Source organism: Squalius cephalus, assembly GCF_949319135.1.
Source record: "Squalius cephalus genome assembly, chromosome: 4".
NCBI lineage: Eukaryota > Metazoa > Chordata > Actinopteri > Cypriniformes > Leuciscidae > Squalius > Squalius cephalus.
The window spans coordinates 40,425,601-40,451,999 of record NC_137125.1 but is presented as its reverse complement, the minus strand read 5'-3'; the positions used below and the strand labels follow the sequence as shown (position 1 = coordinate 40,451,999).

At 39.1% G+C, this 26,399-nt stretch overlaps 2 protein-coding genes across 5 annotated transcripts; one reads left to right on the top strand and one right to left on the bottom strand.

Moving 5' to 3' along the window:
• Window positions 1-145: 145 nt before the first annotated feature.
• On the top strand, window positions 146-19,200 carry ppp6r2a (protein phosphatase 6, regulatory subunit 2a). Of its 2 annotated transcripts, none has more exons than XM_079868072.1 (24): window positions 146-530; window positions 2,396-2,555; window positions 5,191-5,454; window positions 6,812-6,998; window positions 7,119-7,256; window positions 7,603-7,668; window positions 7,786-7,898; window positions 8,044-8,151; window positions 8,281-8,407; window positions 9,201-9,353; window positions 9,490-9,723; window positions 10,439-10,503; window positions 11,868-11,983; window positions 12,088-12,173; window positions 12,705-12,785; window positions 12,880-12,977; window positions 13,113-13,170; window positions 13,283-13,410; window positions 13,495-13,634; window positions 13,720-13,855; window positions 13,992-14,044; window positions 14,374-14,545; window positions 15,993-16,094; window positions 16,184-19,200. In XM_079868072.1, exons 3-24 carry the CDS (start codon window positions 5,228-5,230, stop codon window positions 16,230-16,232), a joined length of 2,637 nt encoding a protein of 878 aa, XP_079724198.1. In that variant the 5' UTR covers window positions 146-530; window positions 2,396-2,555; window positions 5,191-5,227; the 3' UTR covers window positions 16,233-19,200. The 2 variants fall into 2 exon arrangements, with proteins under 2 accessions (XP_079724198.1, XP_079724197.1); XM_079868071.1 differs by having other exon boundaries at window positions 8,044-8,157.
• Window positions 19,201-19,409: 209 nt separating this feature from the next.
• On the bottom strand, window positions 19,410-25,944 carry fam3c (FAM3 metabolism regulating signaling molecule C). Of its 3 annotated transcripts, none has more exons than XM_079868079.1 (10): window positions 25,873-25,944; window positions 25,204-25,250; window positions 24,495-24,599; window positions 24,334-24,360; window positions 23,638-23,761; window positions 23,445-23,503; window positions 23,286-23,336; window positions 21,437-21,521; window positions 21,226-21,352; window positions 19,410-21,110 (listed from the first exon to the last, which is right to left on the bottom strand). In XM_079868079.1, exons 2-10 carry the CDS (start codon window positions 25,217-25,219, stop codon window positions 21,021-21,023), a joined length of 684 nt encoding a protein of 227 aa, XP_079724205.1. In that variant the 5' UTR covers window positions 25,220-25,250; window positions 25,873-25,944; the 3' UTR covers window positions 19,410-21,020. The 3 variants fall into 3 exon arrangements, with proteins under 3 accessions (XP_079724205.1, XP_079724207.1, XP_079724206.1); XM_079868081.1 differs by having other exon boundaries at window positions 19,477-21,110; window positions 25,204-25,265; window positions 25,873-25,934; XM_079868080.1 differs by having other exon boundaries at window positions 19,477-21,110; window positions 25,823-25,901.
• Window positions 25,945-26,399: the final 455 nt, after the last annotated feature.

Below are 26,399 nucleotides of genomic sequence, written 5' to 3'. Positions count from 1 at the left end.
GTTTATTGTATTTTAACTTGTAGTTTTCTTTTATATTCCCTTTTTCTTTAGGCCTATGTACTTCTATTATGACTGTTTTTACTATTATTATTATTTTAATCTATGTTGATCTTGTCTAAGATAGTGCAATGTGCGCGTGGAGCGCGCACTCGATGCGCAGACAACAATCTGACAGCACGCGCGCGTCTATGACAGAGTTTCGCCATTTTGAATACAAACATATGAACGATTTTTATTTTCCGATCCCTCATCCCTCGCCGTGCGTGTGAGTGGCCGAGATAACTCTACGTAGTGATTCGCCGCAGAATAATTTCCTAAAAAATTAACCCATACATAAAGGAGAGCAGAAAAACAACTTTAGTGAGGACGATGGCTCGCGCTTTGGGCAGATAGTTGAGAGGAAAACGGTCTCGTGGCAGCAGCGGGGTTTCACAGAGCGCGCGGGGCAGCAGCGCCACTGCTCCACTGCACGGGCCAGACCAGTACTAACCGACAACCAGTAGCCCGTTCTACAGACACTCATAGCGGGGGTAAGCTTACATGCACAGACTGTTTACTTGCGCAGATAGCACTGCTGGAACAGACGGTCTATGCTTTACACCAAACCGTGCTTGTTCATGAGTGTTTTCATTAGAAAATGTGTCGTTTTAATTCCCATTAGAGGAGAAGAAACTTCTATAACAGAGATTCAGCTGAAGTTAGCCAGACGAGCTAGCAAACAAACCGAAAACATCCCAATATTTAGCGTTAAATAAAGCCAAGCGCACTCTACACATATCTTAATCCATTTTGAGTTGTAAACGAGTTTGTATTTGAGTTGTTTCAGTCGAGTTTGGGATTGTTATGAAAATACGGAAACCAGTTTTTGTCGTTAATATTAGCAGCTGATGCTAACGGCTGCTAGCGGGGCCCAGCTGTTAACATGCGACCATCGAGATTTTCTGCTGAAACTGTTATTCTGCACTTAAAATCATCGTCACGTCTTGTGTGAGTTTGATAGGAGTACGTCTTCTTTAACCGCCCCGGCTTTATAAGGTGTGAATGATGCTCTGGTATGTTCTTGACGCCTATTGTAAACATTGGATTCAAATCATGTTGTCATTAGCAGCAACATGAGTAATTCAGAAGTCAGTCAATCCTCTCTGGCTATTTAGCTATTGAGTTGTACAACACGATCGTTCAGTATCACGACTGCAATCTCATTTGAAGTTTTGTAATGCTATGAACACCCCCTCTGGGGTCCAGGGGTCGGGACAAGTTGCTGGATCAACTTCCTAAGTAGGCAGCTTCTGGACAGTTGTGCAATCAATGGCAGCTTATTTGACCTCAGCTGCTGCTGTCAAGAGATCCCATGCAACATCCCCGCTCGTGTTTGCTTTGTATGGCAGCTTTGCTGCATGCAAGTGCTGCTGGCTGTTTCTATTTTTGATGAATTGTAGAGCAGAGACACTTGCTTTCCTGTGCAGAGTTCATTGGGGAGTTCTCTGGTTGGTATTGTCATACTAAGCTCTGCACGTGCACACAATCATGTCCACATCCACATAAAAGAAGGAAACAAGTCCTCTTTTTCTTTTTTTGGCCACTTTTCCCAAATGAAAGAATTGCTTCAGCTTGCACAGCTGCAGATCAATGATAGAGATTCTTTCCGGTATGTATTCTCTGTGCTGTTTGTCATCAGATGAATATGTTGTGCTCAAGGAAGCTGTTACCAGCTGCTGCGTTGAGTGCCATATGCGTACAAGATGTGACGTTGCAGGTCCGCATTTCATTTAGGACAGTACAATAAGTGGATCCTTCTATTTGAACTTCCTAGTATCTGGTCTAAAGGTGAGGTCACATTGTCTATAGTCAAGCAATAATGTATGAATGTATGAAACGAAACCAAGTTGGTCAGCACTGGAAATCTTGAACTTGAACCTGTTGCAAAATCTGTGAGAGGAAATGTTTCGCCCTCAGGTGAAATTCATGACTCCTATTGCAATGGCTAGATTTTGCCTGTGAAAATTTGCCGAACTATGGGAAATGTGACCGTGCTTAAAATCTGAAGGCTTGAAATGCTTAAAATAACTGTGTATCTGCTACTAGAGAGTAAGTATGGGGGTGAATTTATGGAAAATAATGTGTATGTGCATTTTTTCACTGTTGGCACGGAAATTATGGTTGTACAAACGCCTACATTTTCAGTTTACAAGACCTTCCATAGTTGATTTTAGCCTTGCACATCGTTTCAAGGTTCCTAGACTATATGATGCAGTGTGTTTTTATGCATTATTGCTTCATCATCATGTACTTACTCTGTGCATTGTTTGTCGCATTGGTTCAGAGTGTTTTTAAACCATGCCTGCATTGATTTTTGAAGAGTTTGCACTTTCTCATACTCGATTCTTTTCCCCAGTGTCAGTCCGTCTGAGGCGTGTATTCGAGGAAGGCCTGGTGGGAAGTGGACCTCATGCAGATTAATGCTAGGTCATTCTGTGCTGTCTGCATTCTGCCACTCAAATGCCTGTCTGCCTGTGGAGGAGGTGTAACTAAGGATTCACACGTTTCATCAGCTGGTAAAAATATATTTACTTAACAAATGCTATCAATGTTCCAGTGCTTGAGTTCCTGAGGAGTCTTTTACATAGCCTCACTAACAGATTACATTTCTTTGAGCAAGCAAAACCTATCAGGCTGTGTGAAATGTATCGCCCAGGGTGTGATGCGTGGGTAACAGTCATCTTGTGGGAAAGGTCTGCTTTGTTCATGACCAGAGTTGTTAGAAAATCTTCACAGCACAGGTGATTTCAATCAGTATTGAAAGGAAAGTTGCTCTTCAAGTTCCAGTTGCTTCATGTTTTGTTTTGAGTGGGATGTGTTAGCTGGACGCTTTAAAGGTCCATCAATTATTTTTGTCCCCTTCCTTATTCTCCTGTTCTCCAGATTCTCTTTCATCTGTTAGTTCTGCTTTCCATCGCTATTCTTCCCCCCTCCCACTCATCTTTGTTCCAAAACCTATTAGGCTGCCTACATAGACAGCTGCTTTTTAAGGCTACTATAATGTAACTTTATAAGTGAGTGATTTGAAACACACTATACACATCAGTGGTTCTCAACCAGGGGACCGAAACTCTCTAGGGGGCTTCAGCAACTTCCAAGGGGGCCATAAGATGACTAAAAGGTATTAGAATTTATAAATTCTTATCTATTATTACAAATTTAAAATAAATTATTATTATTATTACAAAATTAAAATAATCTCAAAATATGTTAATGTAAAATGTATTTCTTATATAATATTATAATAATAAATATTAAAATCAAATATTTTTTATTAGTTTATTAATTTATTAGTTGTTTCCATTGTACAAAATACAGTTCTTGAAACTGTTGAAATAACAAAATGAATTATGGTTAATTAATGTAATATGTAAATACTAGGGTTTGATATGTTTGAATTTCTGTTTATCGATTCTTATCGATTCCTAATTTTAATTTCAATAAGGGACAAAAAACTTGGATATCATTAATTTATTTTAAGTCTTATTGCAAAACATTTCATTGTACCTGAATACCAACAGATCAACAGGCTATAGAACACTTAGGCCTACACTTTTGGACTTACACAAGGAACTTTTGCCTATGGTTGAAAAATACCATAGCAAAAACAACTATAGCCTAACTAATATAAATTTCAAGCATTATTGAAGACAAGTAAACACTCAGTAGGCCTAATTAAAAAAAGAGCAAATAAACAAATTAGCAATTGCACAAATAAATATAACTGAACAAAGATATAATTGAAAATTGAAATAAACAATGTTAACAAGTATTGATAACAAGTATCCGATTCCTGACCTTAAAGGGATACTTCAGGATTTAGCATTAAGCTTTGTATTAGTAGAAAACCTGTAGTATTTTCGAATTACCGTGCTTTCCACCCTCATATCCCCCTGAGACAAGAGATTTATGTATTTTTTATCTGGAAAAAATCCTCCGATGACGCAAAAATCGTCATTTTGCGTCATCGGAGGATTTTCTGGCCAGAGGCTAAAGACTACAGCCAGTAGTAGGGGCTGTTCCGCATGTTTTCAACCCGCCCATAGAGGGTGGGATCTCACTCACAGAATGTACACACAGTGTCAGCCATCTTTCTTTGGAAGCTAAGCTAGCAGGCTCTTGTTCTGTGGAGAAAGCTGAATAGTAGGAGAAAGCTGAGTAGTAGGGGTTACCATCCTCTTTTTCCCGGACTTGTTCGGCGGGCGAGATCTGCGGTCGCCATTCATTGTTTACATTCATGTTTTGTTTCAATCTAACTGAATTCATTCCGATTGGTGAATCTGAATGTTGTGTTTACATGAACGCTAAACAAGTGATCGGTTGATGTGCGTTTTACCATTGCTAAGAAAATTCCCGCTCCTTCGTGAGAGATGCGAGACCGGCGCGTCTCAGTAATCACACCACCGGCCTCGTGCCGTTCTCCCGCGGCCATAAGCCTCGTCCTGCTCGCCACAGTAAACATGAATGGCGACTGTAGAACGCAAAAGCCGAATCCCGGACATTTTGGGCGATCTCGAAATCCCTGGCAAACTCATCATGGAGTCTCAATAGTAGCCTAGCCTTGTTTTTCAACTGCGCTCTCTTACCGGTAGGCGTGGCTTGGGAGTGGCCTCCTAGGGCGAAGCAAGTGCATTCTGGGAGTTGTTGTCTTTCGTTTCATCCACATAAGCCAAAAATACATTTTCTGGCTTTTCTCAGTCTAGAAAGCTCCAAATTCAAAAATTTCTTCACATTTCTTCTACATAAATTACCTTTAAATACACATTCATCTTTCCAGAGGTGAAGTATCCCTTTAAGTATTCGATACCAGAATTGAAATCGATTTTCGATTCCCAACCAAAAAAAAAACAAGCAGATTTGTCATAATTATGCAGAAATACCAGAAATGACCTATATCAGGGAGCCTTCCAATATTGTGTTGGACAACAGGTGGCATTTGAATAAAAAAAGGTTCAAGGCGATTCTGCATGCCTACATTTCATTCAATGCATCAACCACCTTGGATTTTTATTTTCATCATGCTTATCGCAATCTCATTCGGGGTTTGCTTTCTCTGCAATAGATATTTAATTTGAAAAGAAATATCCTGTGCACTGTGCGTTATCACTCGCTTGTTTTCATGTTATCCTCACTTTCATGTCTTCTATTCAGGCCTGGGCTTCCTGCTGCAGCTGCCACCGCCGCCATCATGTTCTGGAAATTTGACCTGAACAACACCTCCCATATCGACCAGCTGCTGGATCGAGAGGGCGTGACTCTGAGAGAGTTGATGGAAGAGGAGGATGTCCTGCAGGAGTGCAAAGCACAGAACCGCAAGCTCCTGCTCTTCCTCTCCAAGGATCAATGTATGCAGGAGCTGGTCACCCTCATCACAGAGGAGCCCCCTGCTGATCTGGAGGAGAAAACTCGCTTCAAGTAAGAGAAACACAGCTTTGCACCTTATTTTGCTAGTTTTGGCCAAATGGACACCGCAACACTGGTTCAACCAATAACATGAGTTTGGGACGGGGCTACCCGTTTCATCGACAACTGCCAGATGGGGATGTGTGCAGGAAACCTGTTCAAAACAGCCTTTATTTTCAGTTTCGCCAAGTAATGCTAATGGAATGGAAATTACACACTTTTTTAAAAAAGTTTAAAGGTTCAATTTCGTGCAATCTGGAGTTTTGCATGAGGGTGAAAAAGTTCCAGATGCAGAATTTGCTCGTGTTAAAGTTGGTCAGGAGAAATTGCTGCGTTGACCAATAGAAAGCTGCTTGGTTTGAAAGTGACTTCTGTGAGAGCGTTGCTTCATACATCCCTACACTTTTGTCAAAAGACAAATGGACCTTTTTTACCTGCAGAAATTTCTCTAATGTGGCTGCAACTTAATTGTTTATTCACTGCAAATGACCTATAGCCTACATGTAAATATAGCTGGCAGTAAAAAGTATTCCGACTTGTTAAATTATGATGGTAGGACGTTTGTGTTGTTCACTGGCGGCCCTGCATGCTTGGAGCTCCTGGTTACAGGAGAGCTATAAAACTGACTGTAAATATGTAGAAGTGCAGAGAAGTGGAGGGATGTGCATTTTAAGTTGACAAATGAAGGAAGAGGAAAGAGAAAAGAGAAGTGATTTTGTTAAAAGGTGATGTGTACACTCATGCATAACATTTTGTTACTTGTGTTTTAAAACAGAGTTGCTCTTTGTGAGGGTTGTGCTGTTCAAGGTAAACTATATGAAATACTCTTATGTTGTGAAAGGTTGAAATCTATCAGTTTTAGCGCTCTCTGTTGGGGCCATATGGTTAGAAGGAGAGAGAGAAAAAGAGATTACAGTTAATTTAAAACTAATCATTTGGTTCTCTGTGTGTAGGAGGCAGAATCATTTGTCTTAAAATCAGCAAGTGGATTCACTCAAAACGTCTTTTCTCTCCAAGTATTGTGAAATGTTATTACATTGAGTGAAATATGTTCTCAGTAGCACTGATCCAGATTTTTTGCTTAGTGATATTTTTGTGAAATGCAGAATCCTACAATAGTATAAAAGCACTGACGCAGAGTTTATTACCCTCTCTTGTGGCACTGACAACACTGCACCACTGAGCTAACCAGTGTTTACCTTAGTGCTATCTGAGTGACAGAAGATAAGTAGAGCTACAGAACAACTTTGTTACTTTTGAAATGCCTTAGTTGGAAGTTGAAACCACAAAGTTGCATTTACTGTTTGATAGTATTGTCACATGTAACTTGAAGGTAATATAGACTTTTTGTTTTGTTCTGTTTACCCAGGTATCCAAACATTGCCTGCGAGCTCCTGACCTCTGATGTGGCTCTTATCAATGATAAGCTGGGTGGAGATGAATCCCTTTTAGAGAAGCTCTACCACTTTCTGGAGCAGGAGCCACCCCTTAATCCCCTACTGGCCTCTTTCTTCAGCAAAACCATCGGAAACTTGATTGCACGTAAAACAGACCAGGTACGCACACCTGATCTCACATGGTCCAGAATATGAATGCACACCAAATAGCACAAAGGAAATACTGAGCTATTTATTTGATTTGTATTGTCAGTAAGTTGTATGTTATTCCACATGCAGGTAATCTCTTTCCTAAGGAAAAAACACAACTTTATCAGTCTGGTGCTGAATCACATTGATGCCTCGGCCATGATGGACCTATTGCTGCGCCTCATCAGCTGTGTAGAGCCTGCCCCTTTGAGGATGGAGGTCCTCAATGTAAGCACACTAATATTTCCCGCTGCATTCTGTTTCTTTTATTGCGTCCAGCTATATTTGAATGCAATAACATGTTCTGTGTGAAGGGTCCCATGTGTTGTTGACTCTACAAGTGAATTTAGAGGTTCATGTGATGGTTAATCTTGTTCAAAAGCATTTTACACTGTTCTGCCCCTAGGAGCATGAACCTTTTGTAGAAACTATATATTTTAGAAATGCTAGTGAATGATTGAATTGCTTAAATGAGACATTGACCCTGATTGTTATCCTCCAAGCCCTGGCTGAATCCTCACTCGTCATTGCGGGGCTGTGATTCTGATCTGTGAATGAATGTGTGTGTTTGCAGTGGCTGAATGAGGAGAGACTCATCCAGAGACTCACAGAGCTCATGCACACAGGGAGAGATGAAGAGGTAGAAATATCACTCACTCCAACGTGAAAGTTTCACCTCCAGCCCACATGATTTAAGTTATGGAAGTTTAAAAAAAAAACATCCAAGTACATTCTTTTTCACTTAATTCTTCTGCAGAGACAATCTAATGCATCCCAGACTCTTTGTGACATAATCCGACTCAGTCGAGACCAGGCCAATCAGCTGTCAGAGGTCACAGAACCAGACCCCTTACTCGCTGTCCTGGAGTCGTAAGTGCCCAATCTGATAAGCTAAGATCACAGTCATGTAACAAGAATTCTCTCACTCAATAAAGACTGATGACCAGACAGTGTTTGTTTCTCTGATGTAATCGCTGTTTTTGTATCTCATCCACTCATGTTGATGTCTTTGTAGACGAGAGAATGTGGGAGAGCTTTTGAAGAACATGTTTGAAGGGGAAAGGACTGAAGCTTCTGTCGTCAATGGAACGCAAGTGCTTCTTACGTTACTGGAGTCACGAAGGTCAGGGTGAGTTCATCCATTATAGGGCCTAATTAAACCTAAAATAAACAGCCATGCTCGGACATTTGCTGTTCTCCCTTTTTTTATCTTTCCATGACCTTCTGTTATCTCTGTGTCTGGTGTTGTTAGGCTGGAGGGTCTGATGGACCTGTATTCTCAGGGATGTGAAAGGTCTTACACTGTCAACAGCAGTATTTTACGTGCTATTGAGCCTCATTTAAAGGACTTCCAGCAGCTCCTACTGAACCCTCCTATGGTACAAACACACACACACATGCAACTAAACTCTATCTGTGTATAAATGTCATCTCAGGGCTTTTTTGTTTATAATATTTTGTTTATAATAAAGATACAAGCAAAATGTTTTTTGCACAGATGATTCTTGCTCTGTTTCAAAACTTAAGCTGCTTTGCTGCCTACATAACTGAAGTGAAACCTTCTAAGTGACTGATTTTGAACGCCCTAAATAGGTGACATCCCCTTCCTGTCACTTAAATGGCACTCTTCACAATAAGCTCATTGAGAGACTTGACTGTGATAAAATCAGATGCATAGTATATTGATCTTATTGCAAACGATTCATCTATGCTTGTTTAATTTTTTTTATTACAGTGTAATTTGAAATCAAAATGTCATAACTCGCCCCACCCCGCCACAATCAACTGCAAAGCTCACATTCATTTTGGAGTGCAATGCCCACATCACAAAATCCGATCAACAACCAATGGGTAGAACAAAGTCTACCCTTTTTATTGATAATCTGTTACGCTTGGAGTACGTCACATTTCGGAAGAAACGTTTTGTTGCAAGAAATAAGCTACTTCCATTTTGTTGTGGCTTTAGGGTGTCTTAGAAGGTAGCATAATTTTGCTGCCGACCTTTTAGAACAGTCTTCAGGAGCATCATTTTAATGATGCCTTAAAGTGTGTCAGTCTATGTTGGCTTACTATGTTTTGGAGCAGAGCTACTGTCTCGACAATCACTGTGCAATGGGGAGAGTGATGGCCCTCTAACAATGCGTAACTCTCCCTCCACTTGCTGTAAAACAGAGAAGTGCAATACTCACCACAGTGGGCGTTCTGGAGCAGCCCCTTGGGAGCGCCCGCCTTCATGTGGCCAGACTGGTGGCTTCTCTGCTGCAGACTTGCGACCTCAGCATCTGCCAAGAGATCTGCAGACTCAACACCATGGACCTGCTGTTGGTAAATCACTTACACACACCCACACTGAATATCGCAGACTCAACACTATGAGCTGGCAGTGGGTGGACGATCTTGTTTTTCATCATTTATTTTTCTCTTCTCCTGGCTTCCTCTTTCCCTCACTCTCTGGTTGCAGGATTTATTCTTTAAATACACCTGGAATAATTTCTTGCACTTGCAAGTGGAGCTGTGTGTGGCATCTATCCTGAACCACTCTGTCCACACGGACTTCCAGAACCCAGGTATGCAGAATCACGAGGAGAGACCACCAGCTACTGGCACAGGCACCCAGGCGGAGGAGGGAACACCTGGCCAGAACAGCAGCTCAGATCCAGCAAACACACCAATTCAAGATGCCCTTGTTGTCAATGTAGGCCATCTGTAGTTCATATCTGTTTTCGATCATTACCGCTTTCTTACAGCGCTTGGCAGATTCTCAGATTATCTTAGAGGAAACAGGGTAGTTGGGCTTCACTGCAAATATACTGTCAATCAAAAGCTTGGTCACAATTTTTTTTTTTTTTAAAGAAATTAATAATTTTTTAACAAAAATATTAAGCAGCTCAACTGTTTTCAACATTGATGATTATAAAATGTTAGTTTGCACCAAATCATCATACTACAATGCTTTCTGAACGATCATGTGACAGTGAGACTGGAGTAATGGCTGCTGAAAATTCAGCTTTGCCATCACAGGAATAAATTACATTTTACAATATATTAAAATAGAAAACAGTTGTTTTAAATTATAATCATATTTTGCAATATAACTGTTCTTAAAATACTTGTTTCAAAAAGATGAAAAAATAACCCTAAACTTTGGAACAGTAGTGCATTGCACATACTTTGGTTCAAGAATCTGAACAAACCACAAAGCCTAAGCACTGAAATTTGACCTTTAATTCATCCTGCACCATTTATACTACAGCATGAATGATAGCTCAAATCTTGTGGTTTGTTGAGTATAGGTGTGTCACTTTAGTTTGTTGCTCTTTATCGTTTTTTTTAACACTCTCTCTCTCACACACTCTCTTTGTGTTTCCTGTTGTTCATTATTCACAATGTTGTCTGTCTGCTTTTCTCAGCTCTTCCAGCATTGCCGGCTGGTGCAAAGGATTCTGGATGCTTGGGAGGAAAATGACAAAATCCAGTAAGAGCTTCTTCTGTTTACTGTCATTGATTTATATGCAGTGAGTCTCTAGTAGGGATGTCCCGATCCGATCACATGATCGGAAATCGGGCCCGATCACGTGTTTTCAGACTCGATCGGAATCGGACGTTACCTCCCGATCAGGACTCGGATATATATATTCTCATTATTTTTTAACACATCAATATTTATGCGGTGGCACAGAGTTACGCCGGTTTCACACTGCACGCGTTAGTAAGCAGCGCAGGAGCAGTGCGTATGGTGAGCAGGAGCAGGACACGTGCGTTTTACTTTCACACTGGCAGCGTTTGTCACGCGCGGCTGAACCGCGGGTTGTGTAGGGCAGGCTACAGACAGAGTACTCCATAATGGATAAGTTGGCATTGCTTTTTTTCGTTTTCAAATACATTTAAGAGAAAAAACTTGTCAAGAAGCTTATTTTATTAATAATTTCATTTATACTTTTGTTTCATCTTTGATTTTATTGTTATGGCAACAAGTTTGTTTTTGGACATTTGTTTTCTTTTTAAATTGCTGTTGGTCATTTGATTGACTGTTTAAAACACAATAGATATCATCAATGCACTTTTTGGATAAAACTGCGGTGTATTTTGGCCATGATCAATGTATTGTCACTTTAATTCAGCAAAAGCGGCGCAGCAAAAATAGACTCGGCGCCGAAACGATCGCGGCACTCCTGCTCTGCTCTGCTCTGCTATACGCACTGCTGCGCCGCCTCTGCGCGCGGTGTGAATGCTCTAAAGCCTGGTTTAATCTGTTAACATGGGCGGCGAAAAAAATACGTGCTGCACGCTCTGCTAACAGTGCAGTGTGAAACTGGTGTAAGAGTTAGGAGTGCAGTTCCTAAAAGCACATTACTGGCTTTGCAAACACTGTAGCACTTTTATTTTTTATTTGTTTACATGCCTGCCGGGTGTTGAGGTGCTATTTGTTTATATAGGCCCTATTAGACTTTTTTTATATTTACTGTTGCACTAAATTCCAAAAGTGAAGAATTTATGTAGGCTATTACTTGATTGTTCAAGCTACCTCACAGAAGTGCTCTGTTTGTTAACAGAGTTGTTGAATGTTAAAATAAGGTGAATTAAATAAAAAATAAGGAACATCCTGGATCTGTTTTTTCGCTCTTCTTTATTCTTTTTTTATGTATTAAGTATCGGATCGGGACTCGGTATCGGCAGATACTCAAAATCAAATGACTCGGACTCGGACTCGAGGGCAAAAAAACCTGATCGGGACATCCCTAGTCTCTAGCACACGTGTGTTAGTCCCATGAAGCTCATCTTCATACACATCATTATGTCAGTATGTGTCTGTTTGCTGATTATAGTTTCTCTACCTAGGACTGAAGGGGGCAGGCGAAGGGGAAACATGGGTCACCTGACAAGAATTGCAAACACTGTTGTTCAAAACCTGGAGAAAGGGCTGGCTCACTCTCAAATTAATGACCTAATTAAAGGTTTGTAGTGCAGGAACATGCCAAAAGAACACAGAGTTTATGCAGTGATGATGGCTGAGATAAGAGTGTGGTTACTGGGATCAAAAAGAGTTGTATATCCACAGAGCTGCCAGAGGACTGCAGAGGCCGCTGGGAGAGTTTTGTGGGTGAGACTTTAAGAGAGACCAACAGAAGAAACACAGTGGATTTGGTGAGGAATGCATTCACGCACACATTTCATTGCATTGGGCAGATGAATTTAAAGTTAGTCAATGTAATGGAAATTTACATCAGATTTGAGTGAAGAGAGTTCAGTTTAAACCCTTCTGATGCATGAATTATTAAATCACAAATTATAAATACTAATACAATTATTATTATATTATTAAATATGAATTATCTTTTGTTTCTTTTAGTCTCAGCGCAAGAATATAATTATTCCGGCTTTTTGTCTTTCAAAATGTGTTTTGAGAGAGTTAACAAATCTGTCCACTAATATAGATGATAATAGTAAATATTCCAGAGATGCTTAGTGCTTCTTCACTTTCCTGAAACATATTCCGTAAAGATGCAACATCACACCTTGAATCACACCTTCAAAATGGCTTTTAAAGCTCTGTTCATTATAGTAAACACCAATCATCAGGGTTACGTTTTGAGGATTATTTAAATAAATGTCATTTTCATAGAAAGTTACATGCTTTAACGCTGATTTCAGATTGGTTCTCATCCTGTGTTCCAGGTGAGCACCCATAACTTGCACTCATCTAGTGAAGATGATGACATGGAGAGCCCGTTCCCCAATGATCTATCTATTCAACAGGTAAGAAGCAACAAATAAAGAGCCAGCTTGAGTCTACTTTAAGCTCCTTACAGCTAACTGGATACGTGTGGAATTTTTTTTTTTTGCCTTTTAGGCGTTCTCTGATTACCAGATTCAGCAGATGACCGCCAACTTTGTGGATCAGTTTGGTTTTAATGATGAAGAGTTCAGTGAACATGATGAAAATATAAAGTGAGTGAGCTTCTCAGATCCAGTGATAAGTGCTGAAATACATTTCAGAATGCTGCAGAGACTTGCATTGATGTACTGCTTTGATAAATTTTGTGGTGAAGATTGTCATTGAAATGTCCTCTTTAAATCTTGCAGTGCTGCATTCGATCGGATTGCTGAAATTAACTTTAACATAGACGCAGATGATCATAGTGTAAGTGCCTGACACTGAAAACACCATTCATTATTCAAACTATCACTAAACTCTGCTGTAAGTGTCTGTTTTGATGCTTTATTCGTTTTTTTGTATTTTTGTGCTCCTGTAGGCCAATGCTGCAGCTTTTGAGGCGTGTTGTAAAGAAAGAATCCAGCAGTTTGATGACTGTGAGGAAGAGGAGGATATTTGGGATGAAAAAGAAATTAACTATGCAACACAAATCAAATCCAGATCGAGGTACAGCACACAGTTGATATGCTTAAGGAAACAGATTCTGCTGTTTTGTTTATTGAAGTTACATTCTCTATTTATTGTTTCCAGGTTTGGGGTGTCTCTTTCTTCAGAAAGTTCACCCAAGAGTGCCGTTAAAAATGGGGGTGGAGGCCGCGGGTCGGCCTCTGAGGAAGAGGATGTTGAGGAAGAGGCCAGTCCTCAGCAGTCGACAGCAGCTCAGACTCAGAGTGAGTGCTACATCATCCCCCACAACTCTGAATCTTTCAGCTGAATTCATTCAGTTAACATTCTTTGTATTTGTGTTGTGCACAGACTCAGGCTGGGCAGCTAGTTTTGGTGAGACGGAGGTGAGCTCCTCTGGTGCCTGGGGCGGCTCCCCTCAGCAGGGCAATGCGGGTTCGCAGGACACAGGCTGGGCCACCTTCACTGAATTCCAGCCTTTCAGCAGGTGAAGAGGACTTCATGCTACATATGACACTGTTTTGGAATGTTTGTTAAAGCGAGCAGAAAATATTGGTTTGTTTGGATATTTGAATTATGGGAGTGCCTTTATCTCTCCTAATACATTGGCCTTTACATTACAGCACAGAGTCCAGCAACACTGAGGGACAGCCTCAACAAGGCCACGGGAAGGACTGTGAGTAGCACTGATTTTTTTTTTTTTTGTCTTAAATTTATCTGATCGAATTTAAAGTGGTAATATTTTTGGGAATCACATTTTCCTTGATCTTTTGATCACCAGTGATACATACTGTAACTTTTATAACTCAACTTCATCTCCAGTCCGAAAAGCCCATCTATAGAATCTGAGCTGCAAAAATTAAACCCCAAAACATTGACACATGATTGCCTACATTTATGTTAATGGCATGGTGCAGTAATACTTTTGAAGTAGATAAACTAGGAAAACTTAGAAGAGGGTTGAAATTTTGCCGTTTGGTATCTGAAAGTGTCTCTTTTTTTCAGTGGCTGGCAGTGGTTCAGCTACAGGAGGATGGGAAGGAAGTCCTGAGCAAAAAGCCCCTCTGGTGGCCTCAGACAGCAGCTCATCTGGAGGCTCAGACAGCGAAGAGGACCCTGGAGAACATAAGGCTGAGGGTACTCCTAAACCTGCCAACCAGATAACAGCTCCCTCGAGGTAAGAACACTTACACACTATTAAGCGTTTTAGGCGGCCATAGGGTCCGAAATTAAGCGCCAAATGTGGGTAGATTTTCCGTTTGGCGAGTAAATCTCAAAAGGCTATCCGTCACACTGGCGGGTGAATGTTCATGCCAAAATAGTAATGTAATAAAATGTTTATTACAATTGCATTTTGTAATGTTATAAAATATCTGGCATGATGGCTCGGAGTTGTTGTGTTTGCCAGTCACTAATCTGGGGACGAGGTTAGCTAGCCACAGAACGTCTCTAGCGCTCCAAGTCTCGCGGCACTGTCTCGGATGCCGTAAGGTAAACAGTGGCGTGAGACTTGGAGCACTAGAGACGGTCTGTTGCTAGCTAGTACTGCAGCTAACTTCCGGTCTGCAGCTAGCTGCCGCTTATTAGCTGTTATGTGGCGACGTTTACCAGGAGTGAGCCAACCTTTGAAACGAAAACCCACAGATGAAAAGGGGGATGAATTATATAAAAAAAGAAAGTTTTGTGAGAAATGGAGGTTTGGAGATAACGGAGTTTCAAGAGGCTGGCTACAATATGATTCTGACGCTGTCGTGATGAGTTGTTCTGTGTGTCACCAGTATGCTAAAGATAAAAACAGAAACAACTCATTTGTCATCGGAAATAAAACAATGAAACTTGAGAACATTCGTGACCATGAACACAGCAAGTGTCACATTGCCTGCGTGTCTGTGACCCTGGCTCAGTCGCAGCCTCTACTCTTGAAAACTTCTGTGACAGCGCTAATGGCAATGTTTATTCAAGCTTATTCGTTGTATCTGACATGTGTCATTTGTTTTCATTGTGTGCCTACTGTTTGGCATTTGCTCAACTACAGTTTCTATAAGTGCTTTACAAATAAAGTTGATTACATTTTGATCAATATATAGATTTTATTTTACTATACATTTCAAATTTTGCTCTGGACAATTTTTTTATGTTTGTATTCAACATAATACCTTATTATCTCAATTAGATGTACTGAAATGAATGTATATGTGACAAAAAAAGGCTGTTTATTATTTTGGCCGGTAAAAAATATGCTTGGCTGGTGGATTTTTTCATCTACCAGTCCCTGTGGCAGGTGAGCCAAATAGTTACTTTCAGACCCTGGGTGGCCATTTTAATAAGAATCCACGCAATTGGGAATTTTTGTGACAAAGATTTCGCAACGGATTCATATTTGTCGCACAAATTTGCAATGTTGACCAACAGAAAGCTGCTTGGTTTGAAATTGATTTCGCTGTGAGCCATGCTTCATCGCTAAACTATTGACAGTGGACTGTTTTCGCCCACCAACTTTAGCTAATGTGACTTTCGAATACCTCTCACTCCACTTGTCCAAGTGATTCAAACGATTGAACTGATTTTCGAAGAGTGATTATTGATGTGTAAAAGTATTTGGCGGCTGCACTTTTTCTCTGCAGCGAGGTGCCTACTGACGCTCTGGAGAAGCTCAGCATCACCGACAGTAGCAAGTCTTCAGCGCCTACAGAAGAGTCAGACGCCACCACTGTGACGGAGACGAGGTAACAGTGAATGTGTAGTAAGGTTATGTTATATAATGGATAAAAAAAACTGCCTCCATCCTCTCTTACTCACTCTCATGCCTCTACAGAGTCGAGGCACCCACTCCCGCTGAGGTTATGCCTAACGGACCGGTCTGAAGGCTCTGGATAGGAGTCCGACCCACTCTCCGCCTCTTCCATTTTGAACCCCCAAACCTCAATACCACTTTTGGTGTTTAAATAAAAGAATGCTGCCATGTTATTGGTCCTGGATACTGCCAATCAGCCCATCATTGGAGGAGGAAGACAGGGGCATGTAACAAAAACCAGTAACCAGTACAGTGCTCAGAGGTGTTAGTCTTTTAATCTTTTCAACTTTGTATGGGATATGCACAGTTTTAAATGTAGCAGTGAACCGCGTGTGATTACAGGATCTGTCAGGACTTCTTTTTTTCCCTCGGTTTGTGTCCCTCCCTTAATTTTTTTTTCTGGATTCTTTTTCGCTCGCAGCCTTGGATGGTAAGAAAACAGGGATGTGAAGGTCCTGATTGGAAAGCACAGGCTCATCCTTCACTGCATAACGTCTCGAACATCCTCATGCAAAATCGAAAGCCTCGTTGCCTGACAACAGCCTCTGCGACAATTACTGTATGTTGAAGCACAACTGAAGTGTTCTGTAATGCTTGACACTTTTCTGCACAGGTCACCGCCCCGCAAAGTTCACTTTTAGGATTTTTTTTAAACGTATAATTATGGCCTAATCTCATTAAATCATGTATTTGAATGTTCTGAAGTGCTTTGGGGCAGAAATGTATGAAATTAGAGTTGATACTCTGACATGGTGTCCATTTTGACACTTGTGCAATAACGTTTAGCCGTTTAATTTAAATTCGACTCATTCGTAAACTATACATTCATGATGGGGGTGGACCTATTTGAATTTTTTTTTTTCGACTTTTTCTTTTTATTGCATGCAAAATGTTATTTATCAAGCATATACAAGCAACTGTTTTTTCCAACTACGCTCTAGGTAGTTAGTCAAGACCTTCTGATTGTATTTAATTACATTCGTCCATTTTTTTTTTCCTCCCCTTAGATCAACTTTCTAGTGCATTTTCTGCTCAAGCTTTCTGAAAATTGAATCATGGGTTTAAAGCTAAAAGTAATCATAATGAACTTTGCCTTAATTTACAAATCCTTCAGAATCCCTGTAACAGGACAGAAGGGTTTGCCTCAAAGCAAACAGGCGTTTTTGTTTTTGTTTTTGTCTGTTTTTAAATGTCACCCGGTCACAAAAGAACCACCACCACAATTTTATTTGCATCCTTATCAGTGCCAATGCAGCACATGAACCCCCCCAGAGGCCAAGAAATTATGCCTATGTTATGCATCGCCAGATTTTTGTTTTAATCAGAACTTGTTATATGCTGTCAGAAAGACTTTTTGAACTTGTCTCAGAACCATCCGGAAGTTCTCGTTGGAAATACCAAGATCCACCTCTTGTAAAATTTCATGTGATTCTTTTCCTCCAGGAATTTTTTGGCTATCAACATTCACGTATCATATCTCTGCAAGCTTACAATGGTACCAAATCTGTTGGATTACAGGATTGGGATATTGCATTATTTATTTTGCACTTATTGAGGTGTTAGCGTGGAGACCTGGTTTCCCATCATGCATTGGAACATCATGTTTATTTCTCTCTCTATGGTCTTTGCCGCTGGAGTGTAAAGTCTCCATTGACTCTGCTTCATATATCTATGACATGTTCAAATAGGTTTGTTTCCGAAGCCAAACGTATGTATTTGCCTTTTTTTTTTCTTTAAATGTTTTAAAAAAAATCTTATTTTTAACTTTAACCAATATTATTTTACATATTGTAGAGATTCTAATTTATGTGATCTTCAGCAACCAAAATATTGCTCTGTTCAATTCTGTTCATGTGTCTGGAGTCTGGACTGTTTCTGTACATCACAGATTGAGTGTTAAGAGCCTTGTATTCATTCATCTCCCATTGAGAGTCTCAGTTACACGGATAGATATTTAACAGATGATGTATTATTTTCAAGAGCTGCCAAAAAAAACATTTAATTTTAATGACTGTTCCGGGTTCGATTGTATCAAAACAAAATAATTTTGACTCGTTCCTCGGACTGTATAAACAAACAAAACATAGTTTTTCCGGTCATCCACTTCTTGTGTTAGTTTATTTTAAGACATTGCTCTGAAATAAACTTTTAAATTGTTGCTGTTTCTAAGGTATATCATTGTTGTAAAGAAAAAGCAAGTGACAACGCCACTTGGAATACTCGATTCTGATTGGTCAATCGGTGTCGTCAATAGCAAGAAACGTTCGCACTTTCGTTTCATACTAAAACGCAACTTGCGCCATCTAGTGTCTCCGTTATCACTTCTAGTGGGAAATAAATCAGGTAATTTCAACTCAAATCGCTTTTCCATTTCCGCGTATTTATTTTCTTGCTAAATAGCCGTGTACTAAGCAGGATAATGTATAGTCAAACGGTCATTATTACTTTGCAAAGCAACAAACAAATTGGACTAGGACAGTAAGTTAGCCCCATTGATAAAATACGAATTTGACAACAACTATAGCTTAAATAACACGTTTTTTGTTTATTAGAAACTAAAGAGGTCGAAATTATTCTGTGGTAACTGAATAGCATTGAACCCGGAACATTTTAAGGAGTTCTACAGCTGTACGAGCTCCCTCCCATTCTCAAATCCTCTCCCTCTGGATTTCATGGATGTGTTTTATGCACTTGTAAATAGTGGTTATATATCGACATGCCATTATAATGATGCTGGATTTGAGCAGGTGGAGGGCTAGGACACATGCTGCAGGATAAATGAATTAATTACCATGTTTCAGAGCACTTCACGGTCTGAACTTCCCACTAGTCATTCAAAAATGGAGACATGGAGATATAGTTTTTAAATGTGACTTGTCAGAATATAAGGTATTCATTGATGGCATAAAAAGTAGTTCTCAGCCAATAACAAATTGACATTTGTATAGACTGGGTCTGTACATTATATTGTTGCCTACATCAGTACCTATATATATTTTGATATTTTCAGAATGGAATAAATCTGTTATTGAGAGAAATGATTTTTATCAGTCAAGCTGACAGTGAAATTCCCCATCTCTTTCTTGTGCAGCTGTGTGCTTTGAAACCTTCTCTGGTCTTTTCTTAGGCCAATGAGAACCGAATGGATGCCTTCCAGGAATCTACAATCTACTTTATAAACACATGCACCAATTTGGATGTGTGCAGCATGCTTTGATGAGGCAGAACAGATGCTAGGGTTATTCTTGGGGGTTCTCAGCTTTAATCTAAACAGAGGTAAGACAAAACCCATGAATGAAGCCAACAACCATTTTCTCAACTTTTTATATATATATATGTGTGTGTGTGTGTGTGTGTGTGTGTGTGTGTGTGTGTGTGTGTGTGTGTGTGTGAAACGTCTTAAAAAAAAAAATCATTGAGCCATTAGGAAAGACTCTGCAAACACACAATGCACAATTCATTTGATTTAAATTTACTTCCTCAAAACAGCTTACATATTAAGGCAATGATGTGCAACATCAAGAATTCCACACAAAAACTCTTACATAAAATCACTTAGCATCTGATCATTGTTTAAAAAAAAAAAGGCACACAAAACTTGTTCTTACAAAAGAAAGGGCTTTCATTCCACAACTTCACAGTATATAGTTACAAATGTGCCGTGAATTATAAAATGAACAAGTAGCGATGATGGTTTTGCATTCTAATTCCTCAATAATTGTGGGACATTTCACTACCTGGTAGGAAAGCACATACCACTGATACTACAGAAGGCACAATAAGGGATGAAAGCAGTTATACTGTATGATATTATTGCTTGATATGAACACTAACTGCAGGTACCTAACAGCTGCTAGACGTACTGCTCAAGTAATCTCAGAATACGCAGATACCAGATGAACTATCAACAGAACTGATGGGAATCTTTGAATGCGACGACCCCCCCAAATGTAACATTCCCAAAAGCTTTTAAAAAGAACAAACAGCATACAACCGGAGACAGTAGTTTAACAGTAAAAGGTAAAAAAAAAAAAAATCCCATCACACCAGAGATATGGGCAGTTTCATCTTCCATCAGTAAAAAAGCCCAACAGTCAAAATACTGTTGACAGTAGAAACATAAATATAACTACAAATAAAAAAAGAAACAAGTAAAAAAAAAAAAAAAATTGGTGACAGCAGCCCATCGGCCATTTATATCAATCCAGTTTGATCAACATTTAGAGTGTCATAGTGCAGTGATAAATAATAATAAAAAAAGAGCAAACCCTCTACCTTAATTTTCTGGGAGAAAAACAAACAAACAAAAAAACGTATATGAGACAAAGAAGTAAATTTGGTTCAATATCTCTCTTTTCCTTATGACATTGGAGGCTCACAAATGGCAGAAAACTTGCTGTTTATGGACCAGTCAGAACAATAAAACCTACAAATCAGGCTTCCCACAAGCATGGAATTTTAAAATAGTGATTTTCAAGGCTGGAAAATTCACAATCATTTGTGAAGTTGTAGAGTTTTCTAAGGTAAATATAACTTTTAATAATTATTTTCATTTGTAAAATATTTCACTGGCAACATATTGCTCTTTGTTAGTTGAATCCACTTTAAACGAGGTTTCAAATCCATATCTAGTGATCATTTGATGGAAGTAGTGGAAATTCAAAAAGAGTGGGAACCCTGCTAAATAAATACAAATATAGAGCAGCAAATACTCTGGATCTCTAATGGCTAGTCTACTCTTACTTTCAACATTGTCAATGCCAATCAAACATTGCATATGTTCAATTGCGTGTTCTTCAATCTTCTCCAGGCTGTATATGAATATGCTAAATTATTTAAATACAGTGAGAAGTTGATTTCACTCGCGTTTTATTGGAATGCATCCTTCCATCTCCAAAACTTCAGGCCAGCCTTCATATTTGTTGGTCTCTGCGTTGTTCTTGATGTGCTGGAGACACATGAGGTGGTTTATTAGATACTTACATTGATATCAAATTTTAACAGGACATGCTCCCGCATTAGTGTAGGATGTAGCCTGAAAAAAAGACATAAAGCAACTTTACCTGCTCAAAGGGGCTCTTTGTCTTGATCCCTTTGCCTCCAACAAACACCCAGTTATCTCTGAAGCCCAGTATGCTGATGCTTGTGCTGCCCAAATCTGCTATCAGATTTCTGGCCTCTTCATTCAGCCTGTACATAATAACAAATGCAATAAATAGACAAACCGAGACAGATCTGTAAAGGTTTGACCAAAAATGTAGCGAAGCGGCTCACTTTGTTGCAGGATCGTCAAAAGTGGCCATCATGACAATGCTTCCATCTTCTATTTCCTTCAAGTATTTGATGAGCAAGTTCACATCTAGACAAGAATGAACATTTAAAATGAATATTTAAAAAAGATTACGTTTTGTAAGCGACTCAAAGGGAAATTCACATACCTACTACAAACGAGCTCTTAACAATGAAACCGTGACACAGTGAGCCTGTTTACAACTGGTATTAATATCAGTCTCGTGAGCCAATTAATACAGAGGTTCTCAACCAGGGCACCGCAAGATGATTTAAAGTAAAATTTCATTTAAACATTAAAACTTTTTAAAATATTTCTGTTCAATCAACAACTGTCATTTTTATTTAAGAATAAGGTTTCCCACAGTCTTTGGAAACCATATGAGGGAATTTTAATATCATTTTTTTCTAGTTAGGTCAGGCACTCAAATATTTTGTCAGGTAGAAATTGTCAGTAAAAAAATAATTAAAAGAAAAAAAACATCCCATAATCACCAACGACTGTAAAAGTCATTGGTCATAAAGAGCGTGAATGCTGAAGAACATTCAGTTCTTGAAATGCCTGGAATTTAATTATTTTAATTTTAGAGGGGCTATATGTAAGAATGTTCATGTAGTAAATCACTTTTTTATAGCCAATGTGTGAACAGCTTGTAAAGAAACTTGGAAAAAAACAAGACATTCCCCAACTTCCTGGGTTGTCTATTAAAGGAGAACTCCGGTCAATTTTAACATTGAGCTCATTTTTTTGTAAATTTGGAGTGCTGTCAGTACAGAGAACAACGACAAAAATCGGTGTTGCCTACACCGTGTTATCCTCTTTTTAAAATTTGCACCCTGTTGACTTCAATGGGGCAAGTTTTAAACCTGCTTTTAGCCTCTTAACATCCTTGATGTGTCATTACAAGTGCACAGGTCATGTGAGTGATTCCTTCGGAGTGAACGCGGGTCAATCTGACTGCAGTAGATGTGAAAGATATGGATAAAAATGATATTTATTTAGCCAGCGCTCATACCTGTATTTACATCCTGTTTTCAGTCAAAGTCCATAGTAGTCGATTGTCGAGTTCACGCGCGTGATCATAGGTACTAAACCAATGCGCGTGAACTCGACAATCGTTTACTATGGACTTTGACCGAAAACAGGATGTAAATACAGGTATGTGCGCTGGCTGAAATAACATCACTTTTATTCATATCTTTCACATCTACTGCAGTCAGATTCACCCGCGTTCACTCTGAAGGAATCACTCACATGGCTGGGCACTTGTAATGACACATCAAGGATGTTAAGAGGCTAAAAGCAGGTTTAAAACTTGCCCCATTGAAGTCAACAGGGTGCAAATTCTAAAAAGAGGATAACACGGTGTAGGCAACACCGATTTTTGTCGTTGTTCTCTGTACTGACAGCACTCCAAATTGACAAAAAAATTAGCTCAATGTTAAAATTGACCGGAGTTCTCCTTTAAAGCCTGTAGACTTTTGTATTTTTATGTGAAGGACTCTGGATGTTTTTGCCAGGAAATTCAAAAGTGTGTGACATTCACACGCACTCCCGAGAGCCTCTCTTCCGTCCTATGGCAAATTAAACAAATGCTTATACAATGTTGCATGCAGTGATAAGACTGTCAAATCCATGTGTCATGCAAAGAAAAGGGATTCATTCAAACTATAGTCAAATCTACTTCATAATCAAAAATCATCTGTCGACATGATGCCGGTGAAGATGTAGAGCTGGTGCAATTTTGAGAAAGTACTATGCACTACTGACTTGATCAACCGCACTTGCAAAATCTGCATATGGAAAACAGATATTGTGTAGAAGCAGATTTACCTCCAGACCACATGTCAAAGGAATCAGTCTTGGTCATCTCACCAGTCTTCCCTATAAAAAGATTAATGCAGCCCATTTTCTCTCAGTATCTACTGGATATGACTTCACAATACATACATTAAAAAAGGTTTCAGCATCTACATGTTTCTGAAGACGTACCGTTGATCAATGCGATGTTTATACCACGTCCAATGTTGTTCTTCACTCCGCTCATTAATCTGATAAAAGAAAGAGTTCAAACTGCAGCCGTCATTGATGCACCCAGCTAGAATTCATGCAGGAGTCAGGATTTGTATTTTCTGCATAGTGTTAACACAATAGTGTTGTACAATAAGATGCGTGTAAAACCTACATTGTGTCCTGAAAACACATTTTTGGGCCGACTACACTGGCTGCTCCACTGGTGATCTTAAAGGTGAAATGGTCCTCGGGACAGGATTTAGAAAGGCCGCATTTGTGGCGCAGTGGCCTGGTTGCTGAAAACAACATCAATACATACATAAACAGAGATGTCTGTCCTATTTGAGAAAAATCAATTTAGGCATGTTCTTGCCCTCTGTCTCTAGGCTATTGCTTATCTATGTAAACATGTACCAGATCTTCATGCTGAATCAAGTATTACCATTTATTTTATCTTGTGACACATTTCTCAAATAAATTATAAAAAGACCACACCTAAACAAAGCTTCCCTAATTAAATGACTAAGTAAATAGCAGCTGAACAAGACATCCAGTGTGACAACTACAGAACATTGTCCCTGATGTCAGGAATCTAACACCTACATACCATTCATGTCACACACACACACACCATTAACCTACATATGAATCATTCATATTGTTAATACTCTGCGTTAATATGCAAGGCTATGATTGAGTTGTGCACAGCTCCGTTTGCTATTGTTCTCCATTATTATACCTGCATTTTCTAGTTCAATTTTATTTGGAGTCCTAAACAAAAGTTCAGGAAGAGCTAGGAAGGATCAAGAAATAGAACTCATTCACAATCCTTAACTCTCCTAAAGACAACCAGTAAATATGTACTCACGGACAGTCTCTCCAGGTGCATATCGTGCTGTAGGGAAACAGATGTCGATCAAACACTGAAAGATCAAACCTAAGCTACTCTTTAACTAAACAGGCCAGTTAGTTTACTTTGCTAACAGGAAACAGTGTGTGTGTGATGGATGCTGCAGAAAATTAACTCACCAAAGACTTTCCCCATATTAAGATTCATACGATTCTCTAATAGCTCAAAGGCCAGGAACACAACCAGAAAAAAAATTGAAACTAGCACAGTGAGTTTCAAAACTCCTGTAAAAAGGGGGGAAAAAATGTTTAATGCAAATAGCACAATGAGAATAACACAAATATGAAGTAACCTAAATTGTCAAAACCAAACTTAGCATATTCTTAAAGGGATAGTTCACCCAAAAATGGTAACCAGACAGTTGACGGCACCCATTGACTTCCATAGTATTTTTTTCCAACTATAGAAGTCAATGTGATCCATTCTTCAAAATATATTCTTTTTTTTTTTCAACAGAAGAAAGAAACTCATACAGGTTTGGAACAACTTGGGTGAGTAAGTAATGACAAAATTTTTAATTTTAGCTGAACTATCCCTTTAAACGTTTGAAGTCCATAGTCATGGGCGTCACTATGCCTTTTTTAGAGGGGCTTCAGCTTGATTGACCATAGTTAAATTATAATTTATAATATAATATGATTATATTATACTTTATTTTAACTTTATTTTTGTATACTTTTGTAAGGTAAACAATTACTGGATTAGGAGGATTAGTGCAATTTTCTTCACACACATTCCCAAAACATATTGTCAATGGGAATTGAGCAAATATTTGCCTTTGGTTATATGTAATATATATTTGCAAAGTTTGAAAGAAGGGGAACAAACCTCCGGCTCGCATCATCCTGATGGCTCAGCAAGCACCTGTAACCACACTGAGATCCAGACAACTGACGTGAGATCAAATATCATCATATAACAAAAGCCTGAATTCCTAAATACTTAACACCAATGTTGCCAACAGTAATTTAATCCAAATTCTCAAGAAGTTTGTGGAAAAAAAAGACAACAGCCAGGCACAATTTCTGTTTTCAACTATTTTAGTCAATTAAAAGTAAATAATGTGTGTGTACCAGTACCAGCACTGGCCATTAAAAAAAAGATATATATATATATATATATATATATATATATATAAAAATACCCCTATCTGTATCATGATACAATGATTGTCATGATATCTGAAAACGATTCTGGTCCACATCAGCCAATTTACCATCCAACAAAAACAATGTTACTGAATGTTACTGACACATACAACCTGAAAACCTCTTATTATGCCTGACAAAGACGGCAGAAGCGAATTAAACGGTTTATGTGTTAGTTGACAGCAGTAAAGTGACAAGTAGCCGTTAGCATGGGACGAATATAACACAAAACACAAGAATAAACCTTCAAACAGAGAAAATCGAGCATGAATTCAAGAACAGCATGCAACCCAACTGACCTACTGTTAGAAAGATATTGAATAAAGTAGAGGAGAATAGGAAGGAGTACCTGGATGCCACGGCGACACAGCGCTGAATACCCCGACACATCCGGGTTCACATGCAAGGAGGAGCGTGCGCTGCTGAGCGTCACGGTGGGGGCGTGTCCAACAGGAGGCCCGCCCACCTGCGTAGACAGTACATTGGCAATCAGTTGAGCCGAGATACATTAGTATTTGAACAAAATATTATTATGTAATTAATTTTAAAGACATAGATGTTGCGTCAAACTAAAGTAAGCTATGCTTAAATATGAAATTATATATTTTTAGTGTAGATAGCATAAGTGAATATATGTTTAATAATACACAGACAATGGACTGAAAAAACACTCAATATAATTAGACAACGCGATTCAAAGACGTACTTACTTTATATGTGGTGTAAATCTTTTTTTTTTTTTTTTGTCGTATACTCTGCGTGTGTTGCTATTATATTCTTGAATGAGTCAGGTTTGTGTTTTAGTGAAGATGTGGTTATCACTTTATTTTACAGTGTCCCTGTTACACATTACATACTATAGTAATAACAGTCAAT

Bases quoted from the DNA above. Each gene is read 5' to 3' on its own strand.
- ppp6r2a (XM_079868071.1), top strand. From the start codon at position 5,228: ATGTTCTGGAAATTTGACCTGAACAACACCTCCCATATCGACCAGCTG. The intron at 12,174-12,704 runs GTGAGGAATGCA...CCTGTGTTCCAG, and splicing joins GAAGAAACACAGTGGATTTG to GTGAGCACCCATAACTTGCA. The intron at 13,411-13,494 runs GTACAGCACACA...TATTGTTTCCAG, and splicing joins CAAATCAAATCCAGATCGAG to GTTTGGGGTGTCTCTTTCTT.
- fam3c (XM_079868079.1), bottom strand. The intron at 23,762-24,333 runs GTGAGTACATAT...TGTTGTTTTCAG, and splicing joins TGCACCTGGAGAGACTGTCC to CAACCAGGCCACTGCGCCAC. The intron at 21,353-21,436 runs GTGAGCCGCTTC...TATTATGTACAG, and splicing joins TTTGACGATCCTGCAACAAA to GCTGAATGAAGAGGCCAGAA.